This window comes from Phoxinus phoxinus (genome assembly GCF_949152265.1).
Source record: "Phoxinus phoxinus genome assembly, chromosome: 22".
NCBI lineage: Eukaryota > Metazoa > Chordata > Actinopteri > Cypriniformes > Leuciscidae > Phoxinus > Phoxinus phoxinus.
In genome coordinates, this window is record NC_136897.1 from 27,304,887 (window position 1) to 27,324,360 (window position 19,474).

Here is a 19,474-nt window from a genome sequence, read left to right on the forward strand (position 1 = left end):
TTCAACTTAACTAATATATTATATAGACTCATTACATGCAAAGTGAGATATTTCAAGCCTTTATTTGTTATAATTTTGATGATTATGGCTTACAGCTTATGAAAACCTTTTCACAATATTCAAATTTTTCGAGTTTCACCTGTATCATATATTGGTCAAAATTATTGATTTTTCTTTTATGCCAAAAATCATTAGTATATTAAGTAAATATCATGTTCCATGAAGATATTTTGTAAAATTCGTACCGTAATTATATTTTAAAAATATTTTTGTGAGTGAATGCAACAATATTGCGAACATAAATGCACAACTGTACGTAGATTTTATCAATATTTTGATTTTTTTTGCACCCTCAGATTCCAGATTTTCCAAATATTGTCCTATCCTAACAAACCATACATCAATGTAAAGCTTATTTTTTCAGCTTTCAGATGGTGGATAAATCACAACTTCAGAAAATTGCCCCTTTTGACTGGTTTTGTGGTCCAGGGTCACATATGATGAAAGCAGTCTGTGCAAAGAGTTACATGACCAGTGTCACTATACGTCTACATTAATCCGGATACATTTGAAAACAGCATTTTCATTTAAAAACACTTTCTATCCACACACTAGCGTTTTCTGACGTTTCAGTGTGGATGAGAAACGTTTGGAAAACGCCTGAAAACATGTAAAAGTTTGAGATGATGGAAAAAAACTTATATATAAATCAAAATAAATAATAAAGTTATCGCGCAATTCTTCTGACAGGATTGTTTTGTTTTTATTGTATTTATATGATATTTGTATTTTTGTAATTGAATTTTTGCCATGAAAATAGCTTTGAATGCTGACATGGCATTAAATAAAATAATCTGAATCTGTGCAAAGTAACATATTTGACCAAGAGTGTGAAAGTGAAAAGCACAAAACACGCACAATAGCGATATAAACATGACTATCTATGAGTTTAATATGCGTCACATGACTAAACTTGCGTCATCGTTTTTAAATACCGCCGTTTTCACAGTCCACGTTACAACGCGAACACTGCGTTTTCAAATTTATCAAAATTGGAGAGCATTTTCATTAATAAAAACGCCGTCAGTGTGAACGGAAGGCCAAAACGGAGAGAAAAATATGCGTTTTCATAAGAAATTGTATTAGTGTCTGTATAAGCATTGTTAAAAGCGCTATATAAATGAAGATGACTTGACTAGTGTGGACAAGGCCTCGTTTACTTGCAGTGCAGGGTGTTTGTAGCCGTCGTTGAGTTGCAGACGTGCTCTCTCTGAGATGACCATAATTACACAGATGAAGAAAGCTGATACCTGCTCATTAATGCCACATGATCACCTGCAGCTTTAGGGGCGGCAGCCGGAAGCACGCCACACAGATGCATGAAACTCAACCCGGATCCGTGTTTGTTTTTGATGTCAAGAAGACAAAAACATATGCAAGTTAGCAATGCAAGATTATACGTCATGTTACACTATCACTTTACCACGGTACCGGCACAGTAAACACAGAAGACAAACAAAAAGTCTTTGCTGAGTCACAAATCCCGCAGGTTTCGTGAGACACAAACCCATTAGAAAGTTGCACATAAAGGTGATTAATAACAACAGGACCTGATAGCAAACACAACGCTGATTGTCCAAGAAAATGACTCTTTTTGGAATATGAAATTGGAGACACATGTTAAGGAAATGAGAAACGTGTGTTCGAGCTCTGCTGAGCTAGGCTGTGGTCAGATTTGTCAACTCCAATGTAAAAAAAGTGCTTGTTTCCTTTGTTTGGACACTAGGGAAGAGTTTTCATCGGATTTCGCTGATTCAACATGGTTTTGTCAAGGAAGAGATGTGAATTTGTTATATATTGTGACCCTGGACCACAAAACATGGGTCAATTTTATGAAATTGAGATTTTTACATCACATGAAGGCTGAACAAATAAGCTTTCCATTGATGTATGGTTTGTTATGATGGGACAATATTTGGTCGAGATACAACTATTGAAAATCTGGAATCTGAGGGAGCAAAAAAATTTAAACATTGAGAAAATCTCCTTTAAAGTTGTGCATTTATGTTCACGATTTTGCTGCATTCACTCACAAAAATACATGTTTTATATATTTACGGTGGGAAATTTACTAAATATCTTCATGGAGCATGATCTTGATTCTTTACTTAAAGGACAAGTTCGGTATTTTACACTTAAAGCCCTGTTTACAGATCGTATCTGATGAAATAGAACGGTTAAGATTAAACTTTGGACACATGCTCCTGTCCCGAGAATTTTAGGTTTATTTCGCTTTCCCCCCCCACCCCCACAATGGTTGTCTATGTGCACTGGCAGATTCCTTCCTAAAACACATTAAACTTTCATTTACAAAGACGTGAAACTCACCGAGTGGTCAGGGGTGTTCACTGATATGATCCCCAAAAAAATCGCTGAAAAAGATGCTTTCCAACAGGTTTTATCGTAGTGTTTGTCCACCTCCATTGACTTGTATTGAATGTGCTGTGTGAGGTACGATATTCCTCCGCCGCTTCTTCTTCTGCTTCTTCTGTGTATTCAATGAAATGCCAGCGGTTTGCTTGCAATTGGCAAAGGTGCATTATCGCCACCAACTGGTGTCTATTATTCAAGCTCTCAACGGAAGAATCTGGGTGTGACGCGTTCGGCAAAATAGGTCCACAAAAGCTAAATAAACCTAAAATTCTCGGGACAGGAGCATGTGTACAAATTTTAATCTTAACCGTTCTATTTCATCAGATACGGTCTGTAAACAGGGCTTTAAGTGTAAAATACCGAACTTGTCCTTTAATATCCTAATGATTTTTGGCATAAATCTTTTGTATAATTTTGACCCATACAATGTATAGTTGGCTATTGCCACAAATATACAAGTGAGACTGGTTTTGTGATCCAGAGTCACTCACAATTGAGTTTTATTATTAATGGCATTTTAAAGATATATATATATATATATATATATATATATATATATATAAAACTGTACAATAATTAAATGTATAAAATATATTATTAGTTCATATATAATTAGGCTATGTTTACACGGAAACGATCTGAAGAGAAAACGCAAAAGGGGCGTTCCGTTATCACTTTTTATTCTGTGTTTAGACGAGCGTTATTGGGCGGAAATCTGCGTGCATATGGTGACGCAAAAGTGTGTGAGATTGGATGTAGTGTGCACTCCAGGCGGCTAGGTGGCGATGTGGAGCACTGAAAGTGAAAGAGACGCTGACACAGTTATTCATGTTTAATAAGATAAAGCTGCTGCTTTAACCCTCGATGCTCTTCGCGTGTCGCTCAGAATTTATAAAAAAATTTGTCAATGAAATTAATGCTATATTTTAGTTTGATAATGTTTTGTTATTTTCCTGTACTGGTGCATGCCTGTGACGTAAACGCGTACGCGACGCCTTCACTTTCTAGCAGACTTTTGCGTTTTTACCCTTTAGACGGGAACGCGGCGGTGGAGCGTTTTTCAGATCTCCACTCTGGAGGGTGGTTTCACTTTTTCACGTTTTTAAGCCCCAAAAACGCCGTCGCCGTGTAAACGAAAGGCACATCCGATAAAATATTTGTACGTTTTCAGCCGCGAACGTTCTCATGTAAACAGGGCCTTAGACAGAGTTGGATTAGTTGCATTGTTCGTAGATGGCAAACTTCTGCTATAAGCATTTACTAAAGAGTAGAGATGCTCGATTATTCGTTAAAAGATTGTGATCTCGATTCAAACACCCACGCAATCTTATTCCTAAATGACAACGATTCGCCTGTGTCTATTAAACCTTTGACAAAAGTTGTCACAGCTTCTCAAACTGTCTTTTTAACCACACAGTATCGTTATTTCTGTGTTACCTAAATTAAAATGATCTCATAAGTACTGGAATAAAGTTTATAGTTTGGATATAAACACTGATGTCTACGGTAGAGACCTTTTGAGAGTAACTTGCCACTTAAAAAAAAAAAAAAACGATTGTATCAATTACATCGTTACACCAGTAGGTGGCGACAAGAGACCGTTAAACAAATGTATTTTGTCATTGAATCATTCACTTCAGAAATTTCTTCAAAAACGCTGATTAATTCAGTAATGAAACAAGTGAAGAATCAAGTCAATGAATCATTCAAATAAACCGGTTTAAAAAATAATTAAACTTTTTTTTAAATAGACCGCAGCAATTAACATTTTGTCAGAACCTCTAGTAAATTACATGGTATTTTATTTAAAGTTAAACAATTAAAAGCCGTGAGAGAATCGGGATCTCTATGCGATTCTCAATTTATCCAGAATCATGCAGCTCTACTAAAGAGATAATTGGTTAATATTGCATAAATCTTTCACAGTAAGACCAGTAGCATGCATTAAAGCAAACAGGGTGTATTTTATAAAATAAAGTCAATTTTGACTTTCTGTTCCCCCGTCACAACATTGCAAATCAAGCCAGTGCGGATCTTGCTTTTTTCTTTATTTTATATTCCAAGTAATTTGTTGGACAAACAGTGAGAAGTGGTCTGTTTGTTTTCACAGCACTGAGGAACAAGCCCCCCGAGAGCAGCTCTGCGTTCTCAGATCAGCGAGATCTGAAGCTCAATATCATAAGTGCGTGTAAGACAAACAGCGTGATGGAGAGCGGCTGCTGCAGACTCTGACCCCTTTTAGCTTCACCGCGTTCGCCGGCCGCAAGCTGCGCTGCATTTATCACAGCGGAGGACACGTCTTCCTGTAGCCCACGAGCTCTCGACCGTGCAGTATGTAGTTTATGCATGCAAAATAAATGTGCAAAAATAAGTCTAGAGTAGGGCTGGGCAAAAAAATAGATTTTTCGATTAATCGATTTTTAAAATGTGGTCGATTCAAAATCGATTCTCAAAGGCCAAAAATATTTTTTTTCCCCATATTTATTTATATCTATCACCCAAAAGCCAGTATTAGTTTTCCTACAGTGTTCATAGGCTTGCAGCCTCCATGTTACAGCGAATGTTAGTTTTCTCTTAAACATAAAATAACCTGATCCTGATTGATCAAGGCATGCGACTGTTCTGACTTTTCTCATTTTCAGCATCAATTTTTCATCGTGCATCAAAATACTGTCTATTTATTGTATTTATTTGAAGTTGAAAGACCATATAAAATTAAAAAAATGTATAAAATGTACCAAAATAAAAAGTTTAATATACAGGTTTTGTGGCTCTATTTCTTTTTATTAATTAACCACTCGTAAACTTATGTTCACCGTTTAAAAATAAATAAATATAGGATTTGTATTAAATCTATATTCATTGAGTCGAATCGGGAATCGAATTTAGAATTGAAAATGAATCGAGGATCGAAATCGAATCGAATTCAGAGCTTGTGAATCGAAATCGAATCGAATTGTAACATCTGAATCGATACCCAGCCCTAGTCTGGAGTTATTCAATTCAATTCAAATTTATTTGTATAGCCTAGCGCTTTTCACAATACATATTGTTTCAAAGCAGCTTTACAGAAAATGCATTTCAGAAATTTACATAGAAAAATACAGTTAGTTAATCATGTATTAATTTAGGGCATAACATATCGCCGGCGTTGGGTCGTCTGAAGTCTCCATGAGAGGCTGGATACATAACTGGAGCTGGCGAACTCTATTTACAGCAAAAAAAGCAGATAATTAATAATTAGCGTAGCTGATGTTCATAATATGAATGCATTTGGTCTGATTTAACTGTAGTATAAAAGGTATGAGATGCATTATGTGAATGCTTGGCTAAAGAGATGCGTCTTTAATCTAGTTTTAAACTGGGAGAGTGAGTCTGAGCCTCGGTCAATATCAGGAAGGCTATTCCAGAGTTATTATAAGTTATATAAGTTATCAGTAGCCGGACTGAACGAGTAATTGAAGTTGGAATATGGTGTGCTACTGCTTTTCAGAGTGTAGCGCAATTTTTATTTACACGCCCAACTTTGCAAACGCCGCGAGGTTACGTACGTCGCTTGTAATGAGCATTTGATAACAACTCGTACACATGCATTTTACCACATTTTTAAAGAGAAAGTTTGCAAACCTGTTGCCAACAAAGTATTTAAGCTTTAACCCTGCGGTTTTCCACTTAGGGGCCGTTTACATGACACCATTTTCAACTAAAAACGTACAACTAAATGCGTTTTGGCCGTTCATTTACATGACAACGGCGTTTTGGGCGCGTGAAAATGTTTTTGAAAATGATACAAATACACTACAAAAAAACAATGACATCATGCATGCTACATATTCAGTCTATAGTTGCGTAGTGTTTCTTTACAAAGTGACATCGCACGCCAACTACTGGCCTGGCTTGAATAATACAGCATTTTTAGTCGTTTTCACAGATGTGTGTGTGAACGGGGGTTTGCTTTGTCCACGTCGTCATCCCAAATCATGCAGCAAAGTTTTACTCTCAGGTTACACTGAAGCACTGTTTCCTTGTGATATTTATTCATGAAGTTTAGGCCCTGTTTACACGAGAACGTTTGCGGGTGAAAACGTACAAATATTTTATCGGATGTGTCTTTCGTTTACACGGCAACGGTGTTTTTGGGGATTAAAAACGCAAAAAAGTGAATCCACCCTCCAGAGTGGAAATCTTAAAAACGCTCCACCATCGCGTTCCCGTCTGAAGGGTAAAAACGGTAAAAACTGCTAGACATTGAAAACGTTGCGTACGTGTTTACGTCACAGGCATGCGCCAGTACAGGAAAATAACAAAACATTATCAAACTAAAATATAGCATTAATTTCATTGAAAAAATTAAAATAAAAAAATCTGTCATTATTGAGCGACATGCGAAGAGCGCCGAGGGTTAACGCAGCTTTACCGTATTAAACATGAAAAACTGTGTCAGCGTCTCTTTCACTTTCAGTGCTCCACATCGCCACCTAGCCGTCTGGAGTGCACACTACATCCAATCTCACACACTTTTGCGTCACCATATGCACGCAGATTTCCGCCCAATAACGCTTGTTTAAACGCAGAATAAAAAGTGATAACGCAACGCCACTTTTGCATTTTCTCTTCAGATCGTTTCCGTGTAAACATAGCCTAATTCATCTGGGATCCATTCGAGGCAGACCGTGTCTTGAAAATAGTCTATTCTGATAAACGGGGGGAGTTTGTAAAGCAAGAGCACAGAGATGCAGGTCACGCGTAATCCTAACAAATGCCACTGGGTAATTCAGTAAGTTCTCAGGATAGGGAGATTAGTTACACCCCCCCCCCCCCTTCCTGGTCCTAGGCCAAAGAATAGCAGCAGTGTCCCTCTGATTGATCATCGCTGGTCAGATATCCCATCATGCACTATCTACCCTTCAGCAAATAGGAACTGATAGCGTGCATGTTAATTTTCCATGCAAGGGGCAAAATCCCCGAGGGCTGCATTTCCTCGAGTCGGGTGGGAGAAGATTCAAGCAGTGAAGGATCAAACAAATAGCTGCCCTTTGAAAAAAGTGTGGTCTGCTGGCTTGTTTGCTGTTGTCTCCATATGGGTTACAGCTAATTGGGTTCTTAAGAAGAACCATCTACACTTGTAACATAGCTGGCAGTGTTCTCATTAAATTAGCTTCATGTGTGAGGAGGTTAGATGCCAAAGCACAAGTCAAACCAGGTACTTTTTGGGCTAGGAACACTCTGCTTTGATTATGTGTGTTGGGGATTGCATTAGATTGTGGAAAGTTAACATTTCAGAATGGGACAGTGTGCTAGCTAACTAGCTGACAATTTATCACGGAATTAATATACTTAAAAAAAATTGGTGTAAAAAATGATTTTCACAGTAATACTTTGGTTTTGTGATCCAGGGTCACATAATACTATAGTCTGGAGTCGCACGGGTAAATCTGTGGCAATAGCCAACTATACATTCATTGTATGGGTCAAAATTATAAATTTTTATTTTATGCCAAAAATCATTCGGATATTAAGATCATGTTCCATGAAGATATTTAGTAAATTTCTTACCGTAAATATATAAAACATGTATTTTTGTGAGTAAATGCAGCACAATCGTGAACATAAATGCACAACTTTAAAGGAGATTTTCTCAATGTTTCGATTTTTTCCAGATTTACAATTGTTGTATCTCGACCAAATATTATCCTATCATAACAAACCACACATCAGAGGAAAGCTTATTTATTCAGCTTTCATATGATATATACATCTCTATTTAAAAATGTTTCCCCTTGTGACTGGTGTTGTGGTCCAGAGTCACATATGCTCTAATTTTTAACATAATGCAGTAACTAACACATATCTTAGCATTTATTAGTCAATAAAAACAAATTTGCTCATGTTAGTTCAGAGTGTATTAACTAATGTTAACAGATACAGCTTTTTATTTTAAATATGTATTTGTAAAAAACAAGATCAGATTATGTAGAAGTATTGTTCATTGTAACTAATGTTAACAAGACTGAAGTAAAACATACTCCAATAATATTAGTTTTTATTTACTTAAAAAAAAAATATATTTTTTTGTGCCTTTATGTACAATGCATTATCTTTTTTTCATAAATAATTATAATCCATGATAATATTTGCAGATTGCTTGTCACATCTGAAAATGGTTGTTTGTCATGCGTTTTAATGTATTATACTTTCAACATGAGTATTAAAACTGTGGTTACCATAATTCACGAGACCATACAGTGCATCATAACTAGGCATAATTAATGAATTAAAATAGTTTTATAATGCATTATATATACTCTAAAAAAATGCTGTGTTGTTTCAACCCAATTTTGGGTCAAATATGGACAAACCCAAACGTTGGGTTAAAAATGTAACCCAACGGCTGGGTTTGTCCCTATTTGACCCAAACTTGGGTTGAAACAACCCAGCATTTTTTAGAGTGTATAAAGGCTTTAAGTAAAGTGTTATCATAATTTTTTTACAGTGTACATTAGGATTTAACTAGTGACGAGAACTCAGTCTTTTGTGAAAACATAAAAGGTAATGAATGCACAAAAGACGAAGCCCAGCTCCCATGCTGTGAAGTTTGTTCCTCGTTTCGGATGATATAATTACTGTTATTATTCATATGGAAGGTGGAACACCTGGTTAGATCAGCCTTTGGTGTTTAACAGGAAACGTGTACCCCTTCACCTGCCGTCACCTGTTCAGACACGCTCGTGTCCCTGATCCCGCACAATAGCTGAACCTCATCTCCATAATGGCTTCTTCTATTGCCCCTGCCAGGTGTGTGTGTGTGTGTGTGTGTGTGTGTGTGTGTGTGTGTGTGTGTGTGTGTGTGTGTGTGTGTGTGTGTGTGTGTGTGTGTGTGTGTGTGTGTGTGTGTGTGTGTGTGTGTGTGTGTGTGTGTGTGTGTGTGTGTGTGTGTGTGTGTGTGTGTGTGTGTGTGTGTGTGTGTGTGTGTGTGTGTGTGTGTGTGTGTGTGTGTGTGTGTGTGTGTGTGTGTGTGTGTGTGTGTGTGTGTGTGTTTGACCAGAGGATCTTCATTCTTCTTGTTCAACAAACTCTTACTATGGCAGTTGCATGACACTTTTGAGATTTTAAAATCTCCTTTAAAATGGTCAATTTATGCTCACGGTTGTGCTGCATTCACTCACAATAATAAATGTTTTATATATTTATAACATTTTATAAAATATCTTCATGGAACATGATCTTTACTTAATGATTTTTGGCATAAAAGAAAAATCAATAATTTTGACCCATACAATGTATTGTTGGCTATTGCCACAGATATACCCGTGCGACTCGAGACTGGTTTTGTGATCCAGGGTCACATATATGCATTTTATGTTAATAGTCTGTTATACTTTTATAAAGATCATTGATTTACATTACAAGCATCAGAATTTTCACTTGCTGGCCATATAAATATCAGCATCTGCATCAAAATGCATATTTTTGCTCAGTTTGGGTCTCTGAATGATATTGAGTTTTTTCCCCTCCATATTCTCACTATATCAGACTATATGAGCCATAAAAGCCTGATGTATCAATTATGATACTCAACAAAAACACATATGCAGGTTCAATAAGTTGTTCTGTTCGGTTTGTGACTTACATGTAAAACTCGAAAAATTAGAATATGGTGCAAAAGTTAATTTATTTCAGTAATTCAACTTAAAAGGTGAAACTAATATATTATATAGACTCATTACATGCAAAGTGAGATATTTCAAGCCTTTATTTGTTATAATTTTGATGATTATGGCTTACAGCTTATGAAAACCCCAAATTCAAAATTAGAATATTAGCTGTAAGCCATAATCATCAAAATTATAACAAATAAAGGCTTGAAATATCTCACTTTGCATGTAATGAGTCTATTTAATATATTAGTTTCACTTTTTAAGTTGAATTACTGAAATAAATGAACTTTTGCACCATATTCAAATTTTTTTAGTTTCACATGTATTTAAAACTGTTCAAACATCTGGGTTTTAGTAAGAAATGGATACTTCTATTCAGCAAGGAGGCATTAAATTAATCAAAAGTGTCAGTAAAGACATTTATGATGTTACTACAAAATATTTTTTTTCAAATCAATGTTCTTTAGAACTTTCTATTCAACAGAATATTTGAAAATAAAAAAGTATCAGTTTCCACAAAAATATGAAGCAGCACAACTGTTTTCAACATTGATAATAATCATAAATGTGTCTTGAGCAGCAAATCATCATATTAATGATTTCTGAAGGATCATGTGACACTGAAGACTGGAGTTATGACTTACATTTTTACTTATATTCACATAGAAAACAGTTATTTTAAACTGTAATAATATTTCAATGTATTTTTAGTCAATTTAATGAATGCAGCCTTGAGCTTTTTACTTTCCCCAAACTTTTGAACAGTATATATTCCTGTACCATGGTATTTGCATATACATCAAGGTATATCATGATAATTTTGACTAAAAACATGTTACTGACGTGATGTAAGATGGTTTTTGGTACTTTATTTGTATATGGTAAACCGTAATTGTAGTACTATAGTACATTGCATTATGGTACATGTCCAGAAAACCGCAGTAACACATGCAAAATCATGCTTTAAGGTTTACCATGGTATTTTTTTGTAATTGTAGATTGGTCTTGACTCGAGTCATTGTGTGTTCTCTTAATTTCCACGGTGCGTTTAATGACCCCGGTCATTAAACAAAAGGCACACAGACTTCCCTCTTTTACAATCACTTAATAAGGCCTACTAAAGCGTGGGGACCCTTGTTTGACCGGGGTCTGACCTCCTTGTTTTACCTCACGGCAACATTTCTGCTCATTTGCCACATGGGATGTTGCAAGTTTATGAGCCCCATCGCAGCACCCCCGGCTCAAACTGTCCATTTGAAGTTTTAGGATGCCAAACGACTGCTGGGGCGATTAGCACGACGTCAGAGCGACCGCTGAAGGTCCTCAAGCCCCGGCTCCTCTCAGCGGGACCAGCGGTCCACAGGTACACGGGGATCGAGAGGAGGAGGAGGGTTTGCTGAGGAAGGTCGTAAAAGCGTGTCGGGGAGAGTGTGACAGACTTGTTAGGAGGAATGTGTCACATCACAGACCCCCGTACTTCATCACAAACACTCATTCGCACATAGAGAGAGAACTAGACCTGGAAGATGTGCATTTAAAGGGATACTTCACTGCTGGAGAGACGAAAGTGTATTTAGATTGGGTCATTTATGTAGTAGAAATGTGAAATAATTTTAGAAAATGGTGCCTTCTAGACTGAGAAAAGCTAGAAAATGCAAAATGGATGAAAGACAACAACTCCCAGAATGCACTTGCTTCTCTGCCCTACGAGGCCACGCCCACCGGTTACAGAGGCCAGAAGAAATGATACAGCTAGGCTACTAAAGAAGCCGTTTTATCGAGAGTTTCCGTGACGATTTAGTTGATAAATTAATTTAAATCCTGATTGGATTTTAAAAAACCTGCGGGCGGGTGTAAAACATGCGGGACTCGCGCCTACTACTGGCTGTAGTCTCTCGGCTCTGGCCAAAAAAGCCTCAGATGCTAAATTATGTTTTTGAGTCATTTTGAGTTTTTTTCCCAGACACACAGACACAATACATAAATCTCTCGTCTCAGGGGGACATGAGGGGCCATTCGAAAATACCACCGGGTTTCTACTGATACAAAGCTTAATGCTAATCGGTGAAGGATCCCTTTAAACTCAAGGAAAGGCAATTTTGCATGACATTAAAGGGATAGTTCACTTTAAAATGAAAAGTATATCATCATATACTCACCCTCAAGTTGTTTCAAACCTGTATGAGTTTCTTTCTTCTGCTGAACACAAAGGAAGATATTTTGAAGAATGTCGGTAACCAAACAGTTTCTGGTTCCCATTGACTTCCATAGTAGGAATGGGACCAGTTAACTCTTTGGTTACCGACATTCTTCAAAATATCTACCTTTGTGTTCAGCAGAATAAAGAAACTCATACAGGTTTGAAACAACTTGAGGGTAAGTAAATGATGACAGAATTTTCATTTTAAAGTGAACTATCCCTTTAAATACTTGATTTTCCACCTTCCACTCCTTTCAAAGTATACTCTTTGGCCGTGAGCGTTAAAATATCTTGTCCACCTTTTAGTGGACTTTTGTTTTTAAATGCTCAAATCACTTGCACATGCGCTGTTGTTAGTAATGCACCGATATTAAAAATGTTTTACCGATAATTCTTTATATTTGAAAGCCGATAACCGATAAATTGGCCGATACATCAAAATACGAATTTTTTTATAACTTTTGAGAGCCTGATGAGAGCCACCACTAAAAATCATGTCCCAAACACTCAATTATAGTGATGTTCTCATTATAATTTTATGTCGGCGATATGACAGACTTGTGCTGCACATGTTGCAATTTACTCTATTCTTCTTTTGAACTGATTCCAATCATATTTCAAGCAATTCAAAACCAGCATGTTGCATCTGAAGCGTCTCAGCTGAAGGAAATAACACATTATTTATCAGCTTTAATATATTCATTATATTATGGATATATCGACCGATATGGCGGCCGATATATCCTGCATCCCTAGATGTTACACGCACCATCTGCACGGACACACAAATGTCAAATTGTGATGTCCACGGACTCTCCCGATGATGATAAATTACGTCATTGCGCTGACCAAAGTATAATTTGGGCTTTAGGTTTGTCCTTTAAAGAAAGTCTTTGGGATTTCCCCAACTCATTTCATTATCTGACGGGCAGAAATTGTAAGTCTAACCGTTTTTCTGTAGTTCAAACAGTGGATCATGGTACGCATGAACTAATACAATGTTTACCTTTAATGCAATGTAATATGCTTTGGTAAAAGCATCTGCCAAATGCATAACAATGGATGATTTCATGCATGGGTCATATAAATAGTTTGTTCAAACCACCATGACGAACATTAGTTATGCATGCATTGCCTTTTTTTTTTTTTTTTTTTGTATGCTAATAAAGATTCTTACATTTTAAATTTAGTTTTTTTTTTAAATGCTACTTGAATGTTCACATTAATGTCTGGCGTGGCTCTGAGAGGTGTGAGTCTGTGGTCAGAACGGCTCCTCTGATCATCTGCAGGTGTGTAACAGTCCCGGCAGCAGATGTGTGTGTGTGTGTCTGCCGTGACCCTCAGGACCCCGCTGGGCCCTCGGTGTTAAAACGACCCCAGGACAGCATGGCAGGAGCCATTAGTGCGGCTCTAAAGCTGCTGGCTTTCTCACTTTATTCTGGTGCTAAATGAGGAATCAGCCGGTCTCGCTCTTCTTCTGCAGGCAGTAAATGCTTTCTTGCTACTACAAGGGGTTTAAAAGCGAGGCCAAGGGCTATGAGCCAAATTAGTTTGTGCTTTCATTCCCCTCAGTTCATTAAGTGCAGCATTAAACCTTCAGGAAAGTTTTCCCAGTGTTGTTTTTCCACAAATGATCCCGGACATCATGATCAGGAACTACGTCTTTTAAAGGAAAATGCTAATAGTGTTAGTTTAAATCACTAACACTAAATATAATCCATAGAGAACTAGAAAAAGTTTTTGATTGTTTATGATATTCGTGGTGGTTGATATTCACCTGTTTAAGTGCCATTTTACTATTAATTATCCACTATTGTATTTATTTATTTATTTATTTTATTAGCTTTTTTCATTTTTATATAATTGATCATTTTTGTTTAATTTTAGTAATTTTGGTATGTTCTCTTGTCATTTAAATTTTTATTATTTAGGTGTATTTTTAGTTAATTTTTTCTTCAGTTTTAGTTTTTATTGATTTCCAGTTAGTAATTTTAGTGCTTCAACTTAAAGTAAACAAAATTAGACGTGTCTTTGGCAACTAAATGAAGTAAGTTTAAGATTTATATAATATTTAAGATGAATAAATAGTATTATTATTATTTTTTTTATATTTGTTTTCCTTTTATTTGTATTTTTTTGTTTCATTTTTAAGTATTTTTTATTTATTGACGTGTTAGTCATTTTGATTAATTATTTGTAATATTACTCATTTATTTTTATTTTAGCTTTTATTTATTATATTTTTTTAGTTTATTTTTTAGTTAGTTTATTTTTTAGTTAATTTTAAGTTTGTATGTATGTCCAGTTTGTAATTTTAGTCCTTCAACATAAAATTTTCTTAAGTAAGTTTGATTTTTTTTTTTTTTTTTTTTTTTTTTAAGTAACAAACATGTAGTTTTGGTTTTTCCTCTAATAACCGTGGTCTGTTTGTCTGGAGTTGTACATCTGGTCCAGGTATGGTGTGAGGTCAAGAGGTCACGCCCTCATCAGTGTACATCCTGTGGAAATGAGGCAGAGGATGTCATTAAGACAGATTAGTCCAAGTCTTGAGCATATGTGGAGTAGTTTACTCACACCGTGTTAGCACAGTTTGCACTAATTGTGAATTAGGTTGTTTGCTGCATTATTTTTAGTCCATAGATCTGCTCACTTACCATTTCAAACTGCAATTTGTAAGCAGTTTCCCACATATAATTCATGCAATCTGCCCGTCTACAGTTCCACATGCTGCATAACTGCATAGTTTATTATAATGTAAGCTAAATATCATTGATATTTACTGGAGTGGTCACAGAAAAGTAGTTTTGACGTTGTCTTTAAATGCATACGCATATCTTCTGTCATGTTTATCTTTGGTTATGTGATTGTTGAGGTTTCCAGTTGAGCGTTTAGGAAAACTATGGATGATTTATGTGTTTGGGGAAAGAAGTTGATTGTACGGGGAGTAGAAATGCTCCATCTCGGGATTAAAAAGTGAACCAAACAGGTGCACGGTGTGTCAATCCAATTTATGATCCAACTTTTGAGGTTTATTTGTTTTGTTTTGACAGTGCTTTCTTTTTACAGGGTAAAAATAACTAGAAAATCATTATTATTTTTGCATAAAGGTACTCTAAAAATGTTGCTCTCAGAATTTGCTAGTATTCATAATTAATTATAAAGGAACGGCAAGTAACACATTGAATTAAACAAGGAATTTTGAAGTAGAAAGATTGAAATAAACAATCTTTGTTTTATTTACAACTTTGTTTAACGTTTCATGGAAAATGTCCCACCAAAAAATGCAATGGTATCAAAGTTTTACTTTGGGATTATCCAAATATAAGCTATATAAAGTAAAAAATGTGTGCCCCATATAATCTTTATAGTCCAAATGAAGTATGGAGATTCTGGTTGAAGATCTTAATGTTAGAATTTTAACATTAGGCAATAATTATCATGTGATGATTGATGTGCTTTGTTAAACCGTAAAGAACAACAGACATTTGAAAGTACACTCTAAGTTGTGTCAACCCAATTTTGGGTCAAATATGGACAAACCCAGCCTTTGGGTTACATTTTTAAATTACATTTTTAACCCAACGTTTGGGTTTGTCCATATTTGACCCAAAATTGGGTTGAAACAACCCAGCATTTTTTAGAGTGTATGTGTGTTAACTCTCATCTCTTGGGTGGGAGTGAATTGTCTCTGGTCCCGCCATGTCAAACAACTTCCTTTATCCCAGATAACAGCAGGAATATGATAAGATCTGTGAACACACACACACACACACACACACACACGAGCGCCACGGCCTCAAGAACAAGACCTCTTTAGTGTCCACGAACACCCTTCATCCCATGTCTTTATTTGATAATCCATATTTTCTGTATCTTCCTTTCAGTTTTTCCACATCCGCCCTGATCCGGCACGCTGATTACAGAGCTCTCGAGTCTGTCTGCTTCTGTCACGCAAGCCTATTTGTTTTGACTTCTTCTTTATACACCTTAAAGCGCTGCTCTGGAGTCAGCCGTAACCCCTCATTATCTCACCTGAGATCATCGTGTGAGTTTAAACGGCTGATTCTGGGTCGGTGTTGTGAATAAAGGGTTATATTTGTCTTTTGGCAGCGAGCGCTGTGTTGTTGAGTGCCAGGACTCGGATAATTGTGGGATTGTGTGTTGCGGCTGTCACCACATGAAGTGCTGCTGGTTTTGAAGGCTCGAGCGCACATTCCTGTTACACAAGTTACAGACGTCTCTAATGCTGCCATTACTTCAGATGTTGCATTCATGGTTGTGTAATAAAACATTTTCTGATTCTGTTCTCTCTTTCTCTGCAGGGAACGCAGTCGCCCAGCGCCGATGAGAGCGCTCGCAAACTCGCAGTCACGTTTCGAAATGACAGTAAGACCTCTCTTTTAATGTATGGATCGAAAGAAAACATGTCACGTTTTAACCCAAAATCAACAGATTTAAGAAATCTTAAACAGATTTGGGGCCTTAAAAACACTGGGACATTAATATTACATTTTCATTACTGTCATGCACCTGGACATTTAAAAATTTTCATTGAATCACAAATCAAACTCTTGCATATATTATAAAAAATGTGAGAAAAAAAAAAGAATGCATAGATATTTTTTTTATATATATCTGCATAAATGACAAAAAGGCAGTGTGCATACTACATTAATGCATCAATACTTGGCAATTCAAAATATATCATTCATTATGATAATGACAGTTGTTTGGAAAAATTAATAAAAAAAATTAAAATAAAAAAAATCAGTGTACATTTAAATAAACAAAAACATATTAATGCATTTAAATAATATATCATTATTTATTAAGCATTATGATAATAAGAATAGTTTAAGAATATTATAATTATTTTTATTTAAATCAGTGCAAATTAAAATAAATATAATAAACCAAAAAAAGGATGCATTATGATAATGAGAATTGGGTTGGAAATGTGCTTAATTGTCATTAAAACCAATAGAAGATGTTAAGGCAACCTGTTTGAAAACAGTCATTATTTGACATTGATTATTTTCTGATGCTAGTGCCATAAAAATGACACTCTTTGCCTTTCAAGCTAAAGATAATAATATTATATAAAACACAGGTGAAACTGGAAAAATTAGAATATGGTGCAAAAGTTCATTTATTTCAATAATTCAACTTAAAAGGTGAAACTAATATATTATATAGACTCATTACATGCAAAGTGAGATATTTAAAGCCTTTATTTGTTATAATTTTGATTATGGCTTATAGGTTATGAAAACTTTTCACAATATTCTAATTTTGAATTTGGGGTTTTCATACACTCTAAAAAATGCTGGGTTGTTTTAACCCAATTTTGGGTCAAATATGGACAAACCCAGCCATTGGGTTAATTTTTTTAATTGCATGTTTGATCCAACGTTTGGGTTTGTCCATATTTAACAAATATTTAATATTTAACAGTTGAATTACTGAAATAAATGAACTTTTGCACCATATTCTAATTTTTCCAGTTTCCGCTGTATAATGTGATGTTCTGTGTGAGATTAACTTTAATTGATTCTCTTTGCTTGGCTTAATATAGTATTTATTCTCTTGTTAATGCCTGACGTTGTTTCAGTCAAGCTTCCTGAGCCCTTGTCCGCCCCTTAAGCGATGAAATGTCAAGTTTCTCATAGCTAATCCTGATTTTCCCTCAGCATTCAATCCCCATTATGTGTGACTGCGAACGGGAACGGGCCTCGGCTCAAAGCCGTTCTCATTAGCATCACAATAAGGCTTGCGTTAAAAGGAGCGACGGGGTGTGAGGGACACAAGCGACTGCTCCTCTTCCTTTACCTGCTTATCTGTAGTCGCTGAGGAGAAAGAAAGTAGTGAAAGAAAGAAAGAAAGAAAGAAGGAAGGAAGGAAGGAAGGGGGAGGGAAATAGTGTCTTCTCGCATGGCTGCATATTTTCTCTCAGAGCTTGCCAAAGAATCTCACCGATGTTCTCACTGGGAAACTTTCTCTCTCTCTCTCTCTCTCTCTCTCTCTCACTCTCACTCTCTCTCTCTCTCTCTCTCTCTCTCTCTCTCTCTCTCTCTCTCTCTCTCTCTCTCTCTCTCTCTCTCTCTCTCTCTCTCTCTCTCTCTCTCTCTCTTTTTATCCCAATTAGATTGCTCTCTCAACTGGAATCTGCTGGGGAAACACGCCATCCATGAAGTGAACAACATCACCTACAGTCACTTGTCATGTGACAGCCAGGCGGCTGTGGTGGTCCACTGGATGGCCAGTCCTCTCGGTAGGTTTCTTCTCAGGAGAAAACTTTGAAATGCTACTCAAAACTACTTTGAAATGGCCGACATGTCAACTTCTGTCCCAATGGACTGAGTTTGGGGCGACACGACCTGTCATGGCACTTTTCCATTACCGCGTTTCGCTCCGTTTTCCATTGCATATAGTACTTCCACAATAGTACCTGGTCGTCATAGCGACGCGACACACACCCGCTACCCACACACACAGGACAATGGAGGAAATCGAGTGTATGCTGTGTTACATAATATTAGTAATGGGTATATCACGCAATCTCTGGCAAAACTATTAAAAAATGTCGGGGTTATTCAGGAGACTCCGTGTGGCGCGTGCAATAATGACGCAGTGAATAGTGACGATTATCTCTGACCAATCAGCAGTCTGCCGTGTGTCACGTCACAGTTTAGTATCGCCTCAGCTCGCGTCGGCTCGCTTAGAACCTCGCTGAAGGTGATACGAAAAAAAGTACCTGGAAGCAGGTACCGGTACAACTTTTACACAGTGGAAAACCAAACAAAGTCATATGCCTTTATTATCACATATATATATACACTCTAAAAAATGCTGGGTTGTTTCGACCCAATTTTGGGTAATATATGGACAAACCCAAACGTTGGGTTAAAAATGTAATGTAAAAATTTAACCCAACGGCTGGGTTTGTCCACATTTTACCCAAAATGTATCACCTTACATTTTTGAAACAACCCAGCATTTTTTAGAGTGTATATATATATATATATATATATATATATGCCTTTATTATCACACACACACATATATATATATATGCCTTTATTATCACACACATATATATATATATATATATATATATATATATATATATATGCCTTTATTATCACACATATATATACACTGTAAAAAATGTGGCTGCGATTAG

The 19,474-nt window shown here is 36.3% G+C and overlaps 1 protein-coding gene across 1 annotated transcript in view; it reads left to right on the forward strand.

The window, feature by feature from the left end:
* il17rd (interleukin 17 receptor D) overlaps positions 1 to 19,474 on the forward strand; it is a 52,185-nt gene that overhangs the window by 15,965 nt on the left and 16,746 nt on the right. The window contains exons 2-3 of the mRNA XM_079597800.1: positions 16,614 to 16,677; positions 18,437 to 18,562. Of these exons, the coding sequence (XP_079453926.1) occupies positions 16,614 to 16,677; positions 18,437 to 18,562 (190 nt within the window). The remainder of the gene's footprint in view (positions 1 to 16,613; positions 16,678 to 18,436; positions 18,563 to 19,474) is intronic.